The following is an 18,565-nucleotide window of genomic DNA, read 5'->3' as shown; positions in this document are numbered from 1 at the left end:
CCATGTCCAGTTCTAACTTGCTTCCTGACCTGCATACAAATTTCTCAAGAGGCAGATCAGGTGGTCTGGTATTCCCATCTCTTGAAGAATTTCCCACAGTTTATTGTGATCCACACAGTCAAAGGCTTTAGCATAGTCAAAGCAGAAATAGATGTTTTTCTGGAACTCTCTTGCTTTTTCTATGATCCAGTGGATGTTGGCAATTTGATCTCTGGTTCCTCTGCCTTTTCTAAAACCAGCTTGAACATCAGGAAGTTCACGGTTCACATATTGCTGAAGCCTGGCTTGGAGAATTTTGAGCATTACTTTACTAGCGTGTGAGATGAGTGCAATTGTGTGGTAGTTTGAGCATTCTTTGGCATTGCCTTTCTTTGGGATTGGAGTGAAAACCAACCTTTTCCAGTCCTGTGGCCACTGCTGAGTTTTCCAAATTTGCTGGCATATTGCGTGTAACCCTTTCACAGCATCATTGTGGCTCAGACCATGAACTCCTTATTGCCAAATTCAGACTTAAATTGAAGAAAGTAGGGAAAACCACTAGACCATTCAGGTATGACCTAAATCAAATTCCTTATGATTATACAGTGGAAGTGAGAAATAGATTTAAGGGCCTAGATCTGATAGATACAGTGCCTGATGAACTATGGACTGAGGTTCGTGACATTGTACAGGAGACAGGGATCAAGACCATCCCCATAGAAAAAAAATGCAAAAAAGCAAAATGGCTGTCTGGGGAGGCCTTACAAATAGCTGTGAAAAGAAGAGAAGCGAAAAGCAAAGAAGAAAAAGAAAGATATAAACATCTGAATGCAGAGTTCCAAAGAATAGCAAAAAGAGATAAGAAAGCCTGCTTCAGCGATCAATGCAAAGAAATAGAGGAAAACAACAGAATGGGAAAGACTAGGAATCTCTTCAAGAATATCAGAGCTACCAAAGGAACATCTCATGCAAATATGAGCTCGATAAAGGACAGAAATGGTATGGACCTAACAGAAGCAGAAGATATTAAGAAGAGATGGCAAAAATACACAGAAGAACTGTACAAAAAAGATCTTCATGACCCAGATAATCACGATGGTGTGATCACTGACCTAGAGCCAGACATCCTGGAATGTGAAGTCAAGTGGGCCTTAGAAAGCATCACTACGAACAAAGCTAATGGAGGTGATGGAATTCCAGTTGAGCTATTCCAAAACACTATAGAAAGCAAGAAAGACATTAAGTGACACAAAAATCTCACACCTTCATTAGGAGAACTATCACGAGAGGAAAAAAATAGTAAAGTTTTAGTGTGTAGCTAAGTTATATTGGTGAATTCTATTACTTTTTTAATCCAAATTATAAAATAATGCTAACAGTCATCTGGCTAGCAGTTATTCTCAGCAAATGGACTATCAGTGAAAGACCTTGTTTGTTCATATATACGTTTTTAGCCCTTTATTGCATATAGGTTAAATGGGATTGAAAGGTTGTTGTTGAATCACATGAAGACACCGGGATTCTTGGCCCGGAGAGGAGAAGAATTCAATCTCGTCTCGGGGCCAGAGACGAGGCTTGATCGCTCAGAGCTTTTGTGTAATAAAGTTTTATTAAAGTATAAAGGAGATAGAGAAAGCTTCTGACATAGGCTTCAGAAGGGGGCAGAAAGAGTACCCGCTTGCTAGTGTTAGCAATGAAGTTATATACTCTCCAATGAATCCAAAGAATGTCCAGAGTTTGTAAAGACCTCATCAGACCTACTCCCATAATTTACATTTTAAGATAACACTGTCCTCAGGCAGGATACATCCTTGTAAAGACCAGGTCTACTCCTATAATTTACATTTTAAGATAACAGAAGGTTTAATCCAGAGACTGTCCTTAGGCAGGATACATTATTGTTATACAATCCTAAGGAATATGGAGAAAGAAAAAAAGTTTGTCCTTTCTTCCTCCTTGAGAATTCCAGACCCCTCTCTCCTTGGGGACCCCTAGACTCCTTATCAACCTGCCTAGGAAATGACTCTCTCAGGATGATTGCTTGATTTTGTGTCTAGAAACAAATGGCAATTTTATAGGGAAACTAATTTGTTGTACTACATCTTTCTCAGATATGTCTAGAGAGAGAGAGATCTTTGGTGGAACTACAGTGCTGGGGGAGGGACTCTCTAAAGCAGGACCATTAGTGTAACTCATTCAACAAAAATGTACTGAGCATCAAATGTGTATTAGGTAGAACTTGGTCCCTAGAAGTTGGAAGATGAATAAGAACATGGTCTCTGTTCTTAAAGAACCATAAAGTCTTAGAAAAATAAGATAGGTGAGAAAATAATTTTCAGCACAAAATGTTGTAGAAGCAAGCTCTGCTCTGTGCGTAGTTGCTCAGTCCTGTCTGACTCTTTGCAGAGAGGAGGCTTGATAATCTCTATCCATGGACTGTAGCCCACCAGACTTCTCTGTCCATGGGCATTCTCCAGGCAAGAACACTGGAGTGGGTTGCCAGGGGATCTTCCCAACCTGGGGATCGAATCCAGGTCTCCGCATTGATTGTGGATTATTTACTGTCTGAGCCACCAGCAAACACCTAGGAGGAAATAATTAAATTCATGCACAATTATTTAAAAGAATAATACTTTAATGACTCATTTATGATCAGTGAGTGTTTTCCAGGTATAAAAGGAGGTAAAATAGCACTTCAGTTTGAGGAAACAAGTGTTGACTCTGAGCACACATAAAAATGCCATCTCATTCAGTGTATCTTTAAGGAGGATTCCAAAAGTAAAGGAAGGTAAATATAGTTAAGAGTATAGGTTATAGACAGACTGAAAAGGAGGTAGATTGCTTTTTTCATCTGTTTACTTTTTCTTGTGTTTAAGTAAGAGGAGATGAAGTCCTGGATAACTATGGGAGAGACTGGAGAGACAGTGGAGCAGAGAGATTCTAGAGCTCTCTTAGAGATGGAATCAGTTATACATGGTGACCAAGATGGTGTATGCAAGTGAGAAAGAAAAGCCCTTTGAAAATGATTCTGTGTTTTCCATTCTGAGTAATTAAAAATGAATGGCAAATGATTAAGTGAGCTAAGTAATTCAGAAGGATGCAAAAAAGACTAATGACAAAACAGATAATGTAGAGGCCGAGAGAGGTGGTGCTCCTATGTGGAACCTAACATGGAAAAGCCAGGGAAAGGGAACAAGAGGTAGGACAGTCCAGGGGAAATAAATATCAAAGCAAATTAGTAGTCTCAAACTTCTTTCTAGATTTTATAATATTTCCCTTAATATCGTGACAGTTATGTTATTTTGGTGGTGGTTTAGTCACTAAGTCACGTCCAACTCTTGCGACCCCATAGACAGAGGAGCCTGACAGGCTACAATCCATGGGATTCTCCAGGCAGGACTACTGGAGTGGGTTGTCATTTCCTTCTCCATGTGTTATTTGAAGCATATTCATATATCATCATCAATCAACATCTAACAGTGCCTTTGTATACAGTACACTGTCACAAAGCAAATACACTTTCATGAAGCATAAAGACACAAGATACAAGACGCAAGTCTTGTGGAGAAAAAGTCAATAATTACTCCAGATATTTTGTAATAAAGTGACTGGAAGAATACTGGTTAGAAAAATAGATGTTGACAAAAGAACTTCAATTGCCACTCACTGTATAAGAATTTGACTTGTTCAGTATAAACAAAATGGTTCCTTAAGGCATTTCCCAGAATTCCTGTTGGTTAGCAAGGAGTAACTACTAGGTAGACTTTTAAAATAAACTCCTCATACACGTGATGAAATTCAACCTTCTTTTCTTCCACTTTGTTGTTGTTGTGCAGTCACTAAGTCTTATCGGGGTCTTAGTGACCCCATGGACTGCAGTATGCCAGGCTTCCCTGTCCTTTGTGAACCTAAAAAGAATTTGCTGCTGCTGCTAAGTGGCTTCAGTCATGTCCAACTCTGTGCGACCCCATGGACTGCAGCCTACCAGGCTCCTCCATCCATGGGATTTTCCAGGCAAGAGTACTGGAGTGGGGTGCCATTGCCTTCTCCGAAAAAGAATTTAGAAGAGCTTAAAATTTCAGGGCTTAGCACCATGAAACATAACTAAGAATGAGCCTTCTGGGGGAAAAAAAAAAAACTCTTAAAAATATATAAACAGAACAAAAATTCCATGTAGGTGTCATCCAAAGTTATTGAAAAATTTTTATATTTTCTACTGAATCAGCACAAAATCTTTATAAATCCTTTAGAGTAATTAGTGCTGATTTCAGCCAGTAACTCCTTAGATATCTGTTTCAGATTGTTGTTACAATAGCTGAGAAATTGTTTCTTCTGTGAAAGTACAAAAAGAAGTTTCACTTGATTATAATCCTTTTAATAATTGTGAAGGTTCAATGAATTCAGATAATTTCTTATAAGAACTTCATGTGTATATGGAAAAACAGCGAGGCACCCATTAATCCTTGATGATAGATGGGTGACACTGAATCTTGCAGTAGGCCCCAAAGTCTGACAGACATATCAGTTCAGGATCGAATTAAAAAGGAAAATCTTAAGTAAAAAAATACCACCTCAAACAGGTGAGTCACTTATTTGTCATAGCCCCAAAGCAAAGAAAAATCAAATAGAACGTTTTTCTGGTTTTGCCCTGGGAAAGCGTCTAAGTATTTGTGACTCTGAACCACCACATTTAACCAGTAGGGGACTGGAGTCTGACTTCTGTGGCATGGAGATGTTTGGATACTCGTAATATTTTCTAACTCTCAAGTCATTACATTATGGAAGGAAGCATTCATGTAGCATCTTTGGAGTAGAGAAAATAACATTGGGACCAGGTTTCAGTTCAAAAGCCAATTTTGCCTTTTGCTAGGTGGACAAATCTGACCCTTAAGCCTTTCTTCAGTAAATGAGGATAATGAGACAAAATTTAACTGTATTATAAGAATTAAGCAAAATAACATGTTGTAAAAATTTCCTGGACAGAGCAGGCACTTAGTAAATTAAATAAAAATAATCTTTTTAACAAATATTTTTTAAGGACAAATATTATTACTTGGGCCAGTTTTAAAGAAAACTTATGAATAAATAAAGTAATTTTAAAGAAATCATTTTTATTCTTATATTACCACTACCTGTATATTTAAATTTTGGAGTTTTCCTCATTGTTAGGTGAAGATTTGATTTGGAAAGAAGAGCAGAGGTAGTATTTAAATTTAAATTAACCTGCATCTATTCTTTGTTGAAACCTGACATGTGAATTGGAAACCACCCCCAGGTAGGCCAGCCAGATGAAAGATGGCTGCCTAGTTAGGGTCCTACAGAGCAGTTACATAAAACTGAAGGAGTTCCCATTACAGGGGTCACAGTGCCAATTGACAGAGGATTTTCTGTGTCATCCTCAGCACTCATCTCTTGAAAAATCTACTATTCTAAGCAAATTTAAAAGGCAAGACACCTAACCTTTCCTAGAACTGGAGGATGACTTGTCCCACAAGTATTAGTACCATAAATAGACATGCAAATATGTATCTGCTAAAAATAGGTTATCTGTCATATAATTTTAAGGATGCCTAAACAGAATAGATCCTCTATGAATAAATTTATTTTAAAAAAGAACTAAAAAAAAATTCAGTGGGCTTTGTAGTAAGATGTATCTACCTACTTTCCTTTTTTGGATTTCTTTGAATTTCTTTGATTATATACACTGATAAGTTTAAGAAAAATTGACTTTCATGACCAGTTGGTTTTATTCCAGGGCTATCCATGTTAGAATATTCTGCCAGTGAGCTATTTCCAGCACCAAAAGCAAAGGTGATCCAGTAAGCTGGCTCTGGTTGTTTGTGAATAAGAAAAAGCAAAAGCTTGAAAGTTATTTGTTAAGGATTTTGAGGAAAAAATTAACCCCCTGAAATCCATTATATATACGTTGAACAATTTATAGCATAGCAGAGAAGAGAGTGCTGAGTCTCTTTGGCCTCATCCCATGCTCAGTTTATTTTCATAGATATTCACTAAGTAGTAATTTTTAAATGAATGCACCAAATGTCATATTTCAAATTCATAATTATGAGATGGTGCTTACTATGTATTTTTAACTTTTTTCCATTTAATTATCATAAATACTGTGCTATGGAAGTATTCCCCATTTTGCTGATAAAGAAATGGAGACTCTGAGATATTCAGTACCTTGCAGGAGGTTGCACACTCAAGTGAACATAACAGTATTCAAGTGAATTTTTCTTAATGCCAAGTCTCATGCTTTAGTGAAAGCCGCACCTTACATTTCTAAAGAAGTAGGTAAACCAGTTTTAAAAGTCCTCAGCATTATAGCCTCATCTTGCCCAAAAGTCATATTAAAATTAGGCTACACACCATGTGCTTGTTAACCCTAACCCTAACCAGCAAGGAGGTCCAACCAGTCCATCCTAAAGGAGATCAGTCCTGAATTGGCAGTCCTGAATTGGAATTGGAAGGACTGATGTTGAAGCTGAAGCTCCAATACCTTGGCCACCTGATGCAAAGAACTGACTCATTTGAAAAGACCCTGATGCTGGGAAAGATTGAAGGCAGGAGGAGAAGGGGACGACAGAGGATGAGATGGTTGGATGGCATCACCGACTCAATGGACATGAGTTTCAGTAGGCTCCAGGAGTTGGTGATGAACAGGGAGGCTTGGTGTGCTGCAGTCCATGGGGTCACAAAGACTCAGACACAACTGAGCGACTGAACTAAACTGCTGGCCAATAATAGACAAAAGTTATGTTTACATTTCCCAGCAAATAAGCAGTCATCACTCTATTAGAAATGCTTGCTCCTTTCTTGAAGAGGAAATGCATCCTTGCAATGTAGCATTTCCTAAAAGGGAAAGGACCAGAGTCAACAGTAAGGAAAGTATACAACTACCAGAAAAAGCTGCCAGCAAATCATATACCCTTGCCAAAAACAACACCATTTTGCTTGACATATGGGTTTATAATTGCCAAACAAATAGGAGTAGCAAGATTAGTGGGTTTCACCAGTTTTAAAGAACTATCATAACCACTATCACTTACATAATCAAGCTTTTAATGTATATATAAACAAATATCAACTTAGATTATCATAGATAAGGAGAAATATAATAAATATCTTTACAAAGTTTATGGCTCAATCCTTGAGATTCTTAAATTAATCATGGTTTGCATGGAATCACATACTAATAGCCATACTAAGAACCGAAGGACTTAAAATATTGAACCCTATCATTTTACAGAAGGAAAATCAATAGCCTTGACAAGTAAAATGCCCAAAGATCATGCCAGCCTCAGAGCCATATTTTGAGTCCAAATTTTCTCTTTTCTCTAAGTTATACAACTAGCTATCGACAGGACTATAAATAGGTCTTAAATTGTCTTTTTCTCTTCTTCACACAGCTTAGTGTTTTGCTATCTGAAAGAGATATAAGGAGAAAAAATTATAAAACACAAAATAAGCAAGCTGATACCACATAGGCACTATAATAAAATAGATCTCAAAGCAAAAAAATAAATCATCAAATATATAAAAAGTCTACAGTATCTCAAAGAAAAAAATCCACTTTAATTTTTTATTTCTTTTTTGTTTTTCTTTTCCAGAAACTCTTAAAAATAGATTAGATTATTCCATTTTACCAAAGGCAGGTATTTATGCTTATAATAATTGAGATAACATTGAAAACTTTCTCAACATTTCCCCCAAGAGTTAGCAGAGTGAACTAACTTTTAAAAAGATATCTCTTTTAATTCTTCTTAGACAATTTATAAAAATAACTGTTCTGGTATATGGCCCAGAGTAAATTTTACGGTTACCCTCATTAGTTACAGGAGTTTTATTGAAAATTCTTTACCAGATTCTAGGCAAGGATCAAAAATAGGGTAGACTAACTGGAAGAATCCAGGAAAGGTCAAAAGGAGACTCCACGTATCCTACCACCTCCCAGAATCCTCGTTGGCATCCATCTTGCCTGAGCAATGTATGCGTGAGTCAGAGTAATTGGCCAGAGACAACCAGGAAACTAATCCTATCACCATAAAATACTGAGACTGTGAACCATGTGGCACGGCAATCCTGGGTTTCTTTTCCCTCCTGCTGTCTGCCAAGGCACCATTTCCCAATAAAATCCCTTGATTTGTCAGCAAGAAAAAAAATAGTGGGTCAGGAAAAGGGCCAGAAGAAGGGTGTATGGTTTGCCGGCTACTTATCCTGGCAGTTGTATACTTTCCTTACCGTTGACTCTAGTCTTTCCCCTGTCAGGAAATGCTAAACTGTAAGAATGCATTTCCTCCTTGAGAAAGGAGCAAGCACATAGAGTGATGTCTGGTTATTTGCTGGGAAATGTAAACATATGGTCTATTATTGGCCAACAAGCACATGCTAAATAACCTAATTTTGATGTGATTTTTGGGCATGATGAGGCTATAATTATGAGGACTTTTAAAACTGGTTTACCTACTTCTTTAGAAATGTAAGAGTGAATATGAAAGAGAGAGAGACATATAAGATGGAAAGCCCAGAAATTAATTTACCAATAACAAATCTATAATTGTTTTGTCTGGGATATTTAATAAAATCCCAGTAGTCAAGACAGATTTTAAATAGTTTTCTTTTTTTTTTTTTTTTGCCTCAAAAGACTTCAGATCCTTTGTGTTAAGTCCTGCAAGAAAATTGGAGTGTGTGATATTTTAAAAAAATGATCTTGGTCAGAAAATTCACTCATATATTAAATTATGTGTCAGGATTTCAAAGTAAGAAACAGCTTTTCCTCCTTAAACTTTGTTTTCACCCACCTCTGTCACAAAATTTAGGAAAATAAGTGCCATTTTCTCACTTAATCCTCACAACATCTAATTGGTAAACACATACAAAACATTTTCTAAAGGGTACACAGCCAGGGAGTGATAGACTCAGGAGGCCAAACTGGTTAAGCCCAAAAACAAAGCTCTTAATTAATACCTAAGATTAGAAAGGTTAATGTCTTCTTAAGTGACCCTTCTCCTTGGCCAGAGTGATTGACTGAGGGATGGGATGGGCACCTGCTCTAATCTAGTTCAATCACACAAATCCACTAACTCAGCCACAATATTGGTCTTACAGTAGGTGTATGACTCAGACTTCTCAAGAATCTTTCCTTGAGAGTTTTCTCACTGGAGTTGGCGTTAAAAAAAATCATCTCTTTGCTTTTAAGAATGTATAATTGTGAGCTTCACACTCTGGTCTATCTTGAAGAAGTCAGTCTGAGAATGTGAGGCAATCTGCAAAGGAAGAAGAGATAAAAGCCAGAAATCTGGCAGACACAAGTGTTCAGTTAACTGGCTCTAGTTGTCCCAAAGCAGTGCAAAATCAGCTTTTTCTTCATTGAGTTCCAGTGAATTAAAATAAAGAATCCCCAACTACCATGTCACAGAGGAGATCACCTTGAGCTGCTGCTGCTAAGTCGCTTCAGTTGTGTCCGACTCTGTGCGACCCCGTAGACAGCAGCCCACCAGGCTCCTCTGCCCATGGGATTTTCCAGGCAAGAATACTGGAGTGGGTTGCCATTGCCTTCTCCGCACCTCGAGCTAGGCAACTACAGAAAAGTGCAATATGTCCGGTGTTGATATGTGAAAGGACATTTCAGGGCTGTTTGTGACCTAACAGGACACAATATGTAACTGGGGAGCAGTAAGTAGGCATATAGGTTTCCAATGTAAATTGTGTGCAGGGGGCACACCTGCTTTCTCTATTGTTTTCCTTTGGTTTTATCCAACTATTTTTCAAAAATATAATGGATTATATAAAGAGATGAACAACATCAAATGTATCAATCACTGTCATTTATGGGAGTTTTCTATCAGCCATGCATTTTTTGAAGTGCTGTACATAAAACAACTATTTTCAAACTGTGATAAGCAAAGCGCCACTCATTTTCTGGAGTGATGGGCTTGAGGGAGTACAGGAATCAGCATGAATGTAAAAGAGGTAAAAAATATCTGTGGTCCCCTGCCCCAGGCCCATCTTTAAATAAAGCATCCCCTCTCCCTCCTTGTTCAGTTAAAGAGCTTCCATATATGATTGCTTCTGAAGAAAGGTTATGCTGCTAAAACACACTAAGAACCATCGATACACATCTTCTCCATGTCTTCTCACAATAAAGACATGAGATATATTATCCCTGTTTCTTACTTGAAGGAACTAGGACACAAAAAGATTAAAGAATATGCTCAGGATTACCTAGCCAACTGAAAGCAGAGGCAGAATATGGGCTTCATTATCCTTGCTTGGCTCTAGAGCCCCATGACACTATTCTTAGTATACCCTTACATCTCCTGGCAGGACAGTGGCCTGCTTACAGACCTTCATATTTGCCTGTTTGTTCTCAAAATCTAAACATCCAAAGACCAAGTACAAAGTCGTACTCTGACAGGCAATCAGACCATCTGTAATTGACTAGATGTAACAAGGAAACACACCTCAACACAGTCATGGAGCACCACTCAAGTAGGAAGGAGAAACATCTTATGTAAGATTTGAGTTCTTGCTGAATAATCCAGAGGAGGGTCTAAGGGAAGAAGCAGTCAGTTCTGAGTTATTTGCTGTTTCTGAGATAAGGCCAGAAGTATCAGGAATTAAGGAGGGTTAGGACCCATCATGGGGGTTCCCAGGTGGTGCTAGTGGTAAAGAACCCACCTGCCAATGCAGGAGATGCAGGAGGCATGGGTTCAACCTCTGGGCTGGGAAGATCCCCTGGGAAAGGAAATGGCAACCCACTCTAGTATTCTTGCCTGGAGAATCTCATGGACGGAGGACCCTGGTGGGCTACAGTCCATAGGGTCACAAAGAGCTGGACACGACTAAAGTGACTTAGCATGCCAGGGACCCATCATGCGGGGAGAGTAGTTTACCAGCTGCATGTTCCTAGTAAAAGATAGGAAGAGTAAAGAAGGTATGGAATATTATTGGTAAGTCAACACTAGCCACTCAGTGATGGGGTTGTTCTTGCATTTTCTAGTCGCTGCATGATCTTAGAAATGTTTCACAGTTGGCATTATCTTTGTCTCTTATATAACTAACCTGAATAAAGACAGGTCACTTTGTTGTGTTTTTTTTTTCCCCTCTGAGCTGATTTTATTGTCAATCCCAGACAGACTTTTATATTCTCCAAACTTGCTGCTATCCCAGAGGGAGTTTTATTGAATTCAACACAAACACACACTGATGTATTCCTAAAACACCTAATATATATGAAGATGGGGATAAATCATCTTATCAAAACACTTTCTTCCCCCAGCCCAAGGCCAAGGATAAGACTGTGAAGGAATCCAAAGTAACATCCCACTAAGACAAGTTGGAGAACGCTTTGGGCTGAGGAGTAAAACATGGCCTTTCTGATGTTGCAGATTTTTAACATTGTTTCTCTGATAAGAGATGCAGGTCACAGTGGTTGTCTTTGTCTTCTTTAAACCCCTATGTCTTACCCCTTTACTGTCTTTCTGACCTTGTACTCCACAATCAGAAAAGATTCAGGGATATTAACCGTAAAAATTATTTATATCGTACCTTTATAGTTGAATTACTATATGTTGAGCTTGGTATTAGACAACACAGCTGAAAATATAATTTGGATATATTCCCTGTCCTGAAGATGTTCACAAAATGTTAAAAACTGTGAACATAAAGCATGACACCATGAGGAGAAAATTATAGCAAACATTAGCAATTTGGGTTGGAGCATGTCCAAACTTAAGCATCAGAAAAGACATTTGTATTAAAAGCTGACTAGACTGTCTTATGCTCATGCTCAGTACTCAGTCGCTCAGACATGTCTGACTCTTTGTGACCCCATGGACTGTAACCCACTAGGCTCCTCTGTCCATGGGATTTCCCAGGAAAGAATACTGGAGTGGGTTGCCATTTTCTTCTCCAGGGGATATTCCCCACCCATTAATCAAACCCCCATCTCCTGCATTGGCAGGTGGATTCTTTACCACTAAGCCACCAAGGAAGCCTGGAGTGATCGTCTACTTACCATAAAACCTGAAAAGATTGTTAAGTACTGCTTGTTTTTTACTTAAATTTCTCTTCTCAATGTGTAACTAGACAGTTAAGAGTAAAAAAAATCCAGAAACCCAATGACATAGTATTCTAAATAGGCTTTACATGAGTTCTTATAGGCAAAAGTAATTAACCAGATTGATGATTTGTTCATGTTTGATATTCAATGAAAGTGAAAGTTGCTCAGTTGTGTCCAGCTCTTTGCAACCATGGACTATACAGTCCATGGAATTCTCCAGGCCAGAATACTGGAGTGGGTAGCCTTTTCCTTCTCAAGGGGATGATCCCAATCCAGGGATCGAATCCAGGTCTCCTTGCATTGATGCAAAATACATGTTTACAACTAACCATGTAAGTACTGAAATTATTCTTGATAGCAATATTATATACATTTTGTTAGGTAAAAAAAGAATATATGTTTAAAACCCCTCAAGAATATGGGGATCCCACATTTAAAATGACTTTAAATAGCAATTCAGTGAGGTCTCTAATTTCTGTTTGGAATGTGGAAGAGAATTGAAGATGAAGACCACAATTACATAGGCTTGAGCCATTAGAGAAATTAAATATAACACACATAAACTTTGAAGAGTTTATTTTAAATAAGTCAAATATCCTGATGTTGTAGCCACAAGTTATGAAATTATATTTGGTTTTCATACTAACACCAAAACTTTAAAATGGCATTCACAGTTGACTAACCATCTTTCTGTTGCCACAGTTTGTACTTAGACAACCCACATATTCAGGCAAATACACGAACGTGTACCCATCACTAATGTAATTTGTGGTCAAAGGACAGAGCATTTCAGAGACCCTGCTGTCATTCTCAGACAAAGGTCTTTGGGAAAGATCATTTAAATTAGGTCAAACATTGAAAACTAATATTTTTCTGTGTGATTGAGGTTTATTATTGGTCATCTTATTGAATAAAATAATATGTGTGCTGAAGCATAGTTTTAAAATATCTATGTAGAAAAAGAGAAGGAAAACTACAAGAACAAATACCCCTGGAAACAGCTTAGGCTCTCTACTTTCCCCTATGCCATTTATTTTCCTTCAGTGCTCTGCCTTGACACTTGAAGTGCAGGATGTAGCATTCTAGTGCTTTTCTAGACCTGGTTCATTTCCAAAGTGATCTGTAGAAAGTGGCAGCAATGTAGAAAGAGCATGGACTTTGAAGCCAGGCTGATCTGAGATCTAATCCTGGCTCTGTCTTCTACTGGCTACTGGTCTTAAGCAGTAATTTTATCTGAATCTGAGTTACAAAATCTATAAAGTGCAGGCATGAAATTAAGAGACACTTGCTCCTTGGAAGAAAAGCTATGACAAACTTAGACAGCATTTTAAAAAGCAGAGACATCACTTTGCCGACAAATGTGTATATAGTCAAAGCTATGGTTTTTCTAGTAGTCATGTATGGATATGAGCTTTGGATCACAAAAAAGGCTGAGCTCTGAAGAACTGATGCTTTCATACTGTGCTGGAGAAGACTCTTGAGAGTCGCTTGGACTTCAAGCAGATCAAACCAGTCAATTCTAAAGGAAATCAACCCTGAATATTCATTGGAAGGACTGATGCTAAAGCTGAAGCTCCAGTACTTTGCCACCTAATGCAAATAGCCGACTCACTGGAAAAGACCCGGATGCTGGGAAAGATTGAGGACAGGAGGAGAAGGAGGTGACAGATGATGAGATGGTTGTATGGCATCACCCATTCAATGGACATGAGTTTGAGCAAACTTCAGGAGATAATGAAGGACAGGGAAGCTGGGCATGCTGCAGTCCATGGTGTCGCAAAGTTGGACGTGATTGAGTGACTGGACAACAACAATGACAAATCTATAGAGTCAGGATAGTAAGTTCTACCATCTTAGACTACCGTATAAATACCACAATACACATAAAAGGCCAGTGTGGTTTCTGTCTTGTAATTATAGAGCAGTGAATAGCAGCTATCATAGTTATTATTAGTGTCATCATTGCTACTGGTAGTGCTATTATGCAGCATCTCCATAATGAGGCAGCTGCTTGAGGGCCGTTTACATTGTGCCTACTGTTCTGCCCCCACTTTTACCCTCACTGCCCTGCTCACTTCTAAGAACCCCTTTATGTGTGTCTCATAATGTTTTCTCTCTTTTCCATGCAGCACCAAATGCTGCTAACAGGGCAATAGCGGAATATAGGTAGACACAATCATTGTCCACCTTACAAGGAGTATGACTGTGCTTTCAATGACCAAATTGAAGAAAAGATTCTTCTCTTCAATCTTGAGTCTTTCAAAATGTAAGGAGAACATTCCAAAGAAAGGGATATTTAGACAGCTGTAGATATCGTTGATGACAATGACTTAAAGTTTCAAATTTAGAGAACTTCCAAATCTATTATATTTACACAAATAGACACAAATCTATTATACTTGCAATCTGTTGACTGTATTTTTAGCCTGCCACTCTTCCCAGCAGTGCGGTCATTGAAAAGAGTTCTTAATAACTGTGGAGAGTTGAAAGGAAGAGTATACATTTTTGATCCCACTTTTCAACCCTTTCTCAAGAATTCCAGTGATGCTGGACTTAGACCTATAAATTTCCTTAGCACAGGAAGAGCCCTTCTAGATGGCATTCAAGATGTATGTTAAGTATATAGAATATCACATCATTTTTATTCTTAAATCACAGCATTAATATTTCAGGGCAATTGTTCTTTAGATACAAATTTGAATAGATTATTATTATCAAAAATACATTTCTCAAATCATTGTGTATAAGTCCCTAAATGTTTTAAAACTATTGATATATGGGATATGAAATCATGCAATATCTTCCAGTATACATATGATGTCATTCAGTTCAGTCACTTAGCATGTCTGACTCTTTGTGACATCATGGACTGCAGTATGCCAGGCTTCCCTGTCCATCACCAACTCCCAGAGCTTGCTCAAACTCATGTCCATTGAGTTGGTGATGTCATCCAACCATCTCATCCTCTGTTGTCCCCTTCTCCTCTTCAATGTCATTGCCCCAGGTTTAACATTATTAGCATTTTTGCTGCATCTCTTCATCTTATTGTGTCACAGCTTACTTATGATTTTTCACTTATTTATGTATGTTTCTTGACCCAGTGCCTTCTAGTAGAAGTTTAGGACTGCTGGATCATAGGCAAAATAGAAACATTTGTGATCTTATTATCTTAAATGATTTATATGAACTCATGGTATAAATAGTCCATATACTTTCACACACAAAATCCTTTATCAACCATTTTTATTTTTACTAAGTCACTTAAGACTAAGAGAAGCTGGTATTTTTTTCAAAGGAAACACTTGTTTTTCAGGGTTACATAATATGGTCTTCCCCAAAGCAGAAGAAATGAGCAATAGTGACTGTTATCAATGAACTAATAAGCACGTGTTTGATTTGCATTATAGGTGCATCCATCCTATCACCATGTCTTCTCGGCTTCCTGCTGCCTGCCCTTGGCATCCTTGTCTACTTGGAATTCTGAATGTGGTGTGACAACCTGCTTTTCCCAGCCCAGCTCAGAGAACACCCTTCATCCCTATGATGACTACAGTTCCTTCCAATCCCTGCGGCTCCACGCTAAGCCAAATAAATCATAATTTAACAAACTATCCAACTGATTTACAACATATGTTATGACTGAGGCATTCAGGAACCCCTTCATCCAAAAGAATAAACTTTTAAATGAATATAAAATGGTTTTTAACTCGTTCCAATATGCCTTATAAACCACTTAAACTGATTCTGTGACAGTTGCATGATTTAATCCAATGGGACAAGTTACAGTGTTCAATTCAATACTATAGGCTGTAGAGTGAAAGTAAAATCACCATACACAGGTGCTTTAAATTTAATAACAAGTTGTGAAATATAATAGAGGTTGAAGTGTTGATCGTATGTGGTAAATGTAAGAGTACTATAGTCTCTTGTACTATCCTCTCTGTTTTGGGTCCTGCATATTTTTGAATGGCCCCTATCATTCTTGACATTTTGAGTTTTCTTAGAAAAAAATAATAGAACTGAAGAATTAGACATAATCTCCAATACCAAGTCATTTTATTGAATAAGTTGGAAGATTTTGAATATTGAAAACCAAATTCTAGAACTTATGATAAGTATTCCTATTTTGGAAGCAAGTAATTTTCTAAACATTTGGTTTTCAGAATCAGTAATTCTTTTAAGTTAGTTTTTTAATAGTAAAATTAACATACTGTATGAAGTTTTTTTTTTTTTTTACTTTTGTATTCTACTCTGATGTTCTTTTATGCTTTTCTTATTATCAATTTCAAACCTCAAAAATCATAACTCTTGTGATAGAGTATCATCATGTTGCTGTATTTATTCATATGTGAAATGATCAATTTTAAAAAGTAGAGAGCTTCCATTTTTTTAATTGAGAAGTGACAGGCTTTACATAGCTAGGAATAAATGTCAGTTAAGTGAATATCAGAATTATCTAATATTCTACTGTCTTTGTTTTTGTGCTTCATTATAAGTAAAACCTTTCTTTATTAAAGGTGTGGGATCAAGCAATCACCTGTAGCTTGGAAAAACTACAGTATTCCCCATTATTTTTTAAATTTAGTTTTAAATTAATTTCCTGCTTCGATGCAATACCGAAAACTGGCTAAAAATACCAAATCAAGGTTTGTTAATGGTACTTTGAAGAGTATCCAAAACTAGAAGGCTGGGAGGAGACAAATAGCTTGTCTGTGCAGTGGTATCTCCCAAGTGTTGGTATTTTAGGTTTTTATACGTCCTGAAAAGGAAGATGCACATTTCTTCATTCTCCATGGTGTGCACGGACATGTGTTTGAGTGTGGATGTGAAAGAAGTAATAAAGGATTAGCTGGCTAATGAAATAGTGCAATGTCTGATGCTTCAAGAGGTATAATCCTATTTTATTAGCACAACCTTGCTAGCTAATTAGAGATAGAGTTTATCTTTTTAGAAAGGATAACGTATAGGTTCATAAAAATATCTACAGGAAGCAAAATAGATCTATTACTATTTTACCCCCTTTTCTTTAATTTGTATAATTTTTGTACTATATATCTATGTGTAAATGTTTAGAGCTTTCATTAAGAAAATACCAATAAATATTTCATTAGTTTACATTTAACTCTTTGTTATAAAATGAAACTTTTTAAAAACAAGTGAAAGGGGTGATTCCCCAGTAGAAGTATGTCAACGATCTGAGATCATTGCCAGATTTCATAAAATATTTAATTATTTGAAAAAGAAACAAAATCTCTTCATACTTTCGGGAAACAAATACTCTGTGAGCCTTCTGTACAAATGTTTGTGTTTTCATTGTTACACTTTGGGGTTTTCCTTTTGCAATGTGACCCATGTTGGGCATTTTTATATAATCAACAACTAAATATTTTGCCAAATGCATGCTTGCCTTTTATTTTCTTATGTATGGTAATAAAGAGCAAAACTGGTTAGATTTTGCATGAAATGGTTCTGACAGATAAGAAGAAAACAGACTTTGAAGGTTGTTTGTTTAATTTTAAATTTGTGACAGAGATAAAATAGAGTAAAATCTCTCATACACTGATAATTCAAGCTTTCATTTCCTCATAGACGTGTACAAATTGGACTGGGACCATCAGGTTTAAACTGTTGTCAAACTAATGCATCATCTGCTTTAAGACACAAGATTCTTAATTAAACTTTATATAGTGATAGATACATCTGTTGTTTCTTTGTATTTCAAGGAAAGGTGGTAGTAGTTTTATTTGATACTGATAAATATTGAATTGATTTTTTTAGTTATTTTTTATCATTTTTTTCAATGGAGTAGCATAGGACTGTGCTTTGTCCTTTTTATGAATGAAAAAAAATTATAAAGAAATAAATGTCTTACTGTTACCCAAGAAATAACAACTGTCCTTTCAATTTACCTGAATTTGAAAATTCATTTTTAGAGGATTTTCTTTAAAAATTTAATAACATGGAAAAAATATTACATATTAAACAAAACAGCAGTTCAATGTTTGAAACGTTCTACAAAAAAATATACATAAAAACATATACATGCACACACAAGCATTACAATGACATATGATCACCTGGGAGATGTCTTCAATTTATGGAGAGGTCAGTGCATATCACTCAATCTTATGCTGGACACTAATGCAAGCTGTTAGATACTGAAAAAATAAGAGACTGTTTAAACCCTGAATGAGCTGATACTCTTAATGGAGGAATTTACTTAAAAGCATAGCTGTGCAAACAGGAATCTGGTACAGGTGAAGCCTTCTCTGAGTCCTGAGCCAGACTGAACCTCAAATGCTGAATCCCAGAGGTTTCTGCCTTCTTCCTTACATCCTCCCTTGCGTTCTGATTGTGATTTCTCACTGGCATTCTGACCTCTCTTCCTGTTTCATAAAGCTTGCTTCCACCCTGCACCCTGGTTCCCCTTTTGGACCCCACCTCTGTTTCTTGACCCTAAGTATTATATTACTTCCATTCTAATATTTTACTTTTGGTATTTGACCCAGGACTGACCCC

General features: G+C 37.1%; 1 protein-coding gene across 1 annotated transcript in view; it reads left to right on the top strand.

The window, feature by feature from the left end:
- The window catches only part of CNTN1 (contactin 1), a 189,328-nt gene extending 171,390 nt beyond the window's left edge, over positions 1-17,938 (top strand). The window contains exon 23 of the mRNA XM_010860767.1: positions 15,454-17,938. Within this exon, the coding sequence (XP_010859069.1) occupies positions 15,454-15,530 (77 nt within the window). The 3' untranslated portion in view covers positions 15,531-17,938. The remainder of the gene's footprint in view (positions 1-15,453) is intronic.
- The last annotated feature ends 627 nt before the right edge of the window (positions 17,939-18,565 follow it).

This window comes from Bison bison, unplaced genomic scaffold (genome assembly GCF_000754665.1).
Source record: "Bison bison bison isolate TAMUID 2011002044 unplaced genomic scaffold, Bison_UMD1.0 scf7180017864470, whole genome shotgun sequence".
NCBI classification, from domain to species: Eukaryota; Metazoa; Chordata; class Mammalia; order Artiodactyla; family Bovidae; genus Bison; species Bison bison.
The sequence above is the reverse complement of the archived record's forward strand: the minus strand, read 5'-3'. Positions and strand labels throughout refer to the sequence as shown.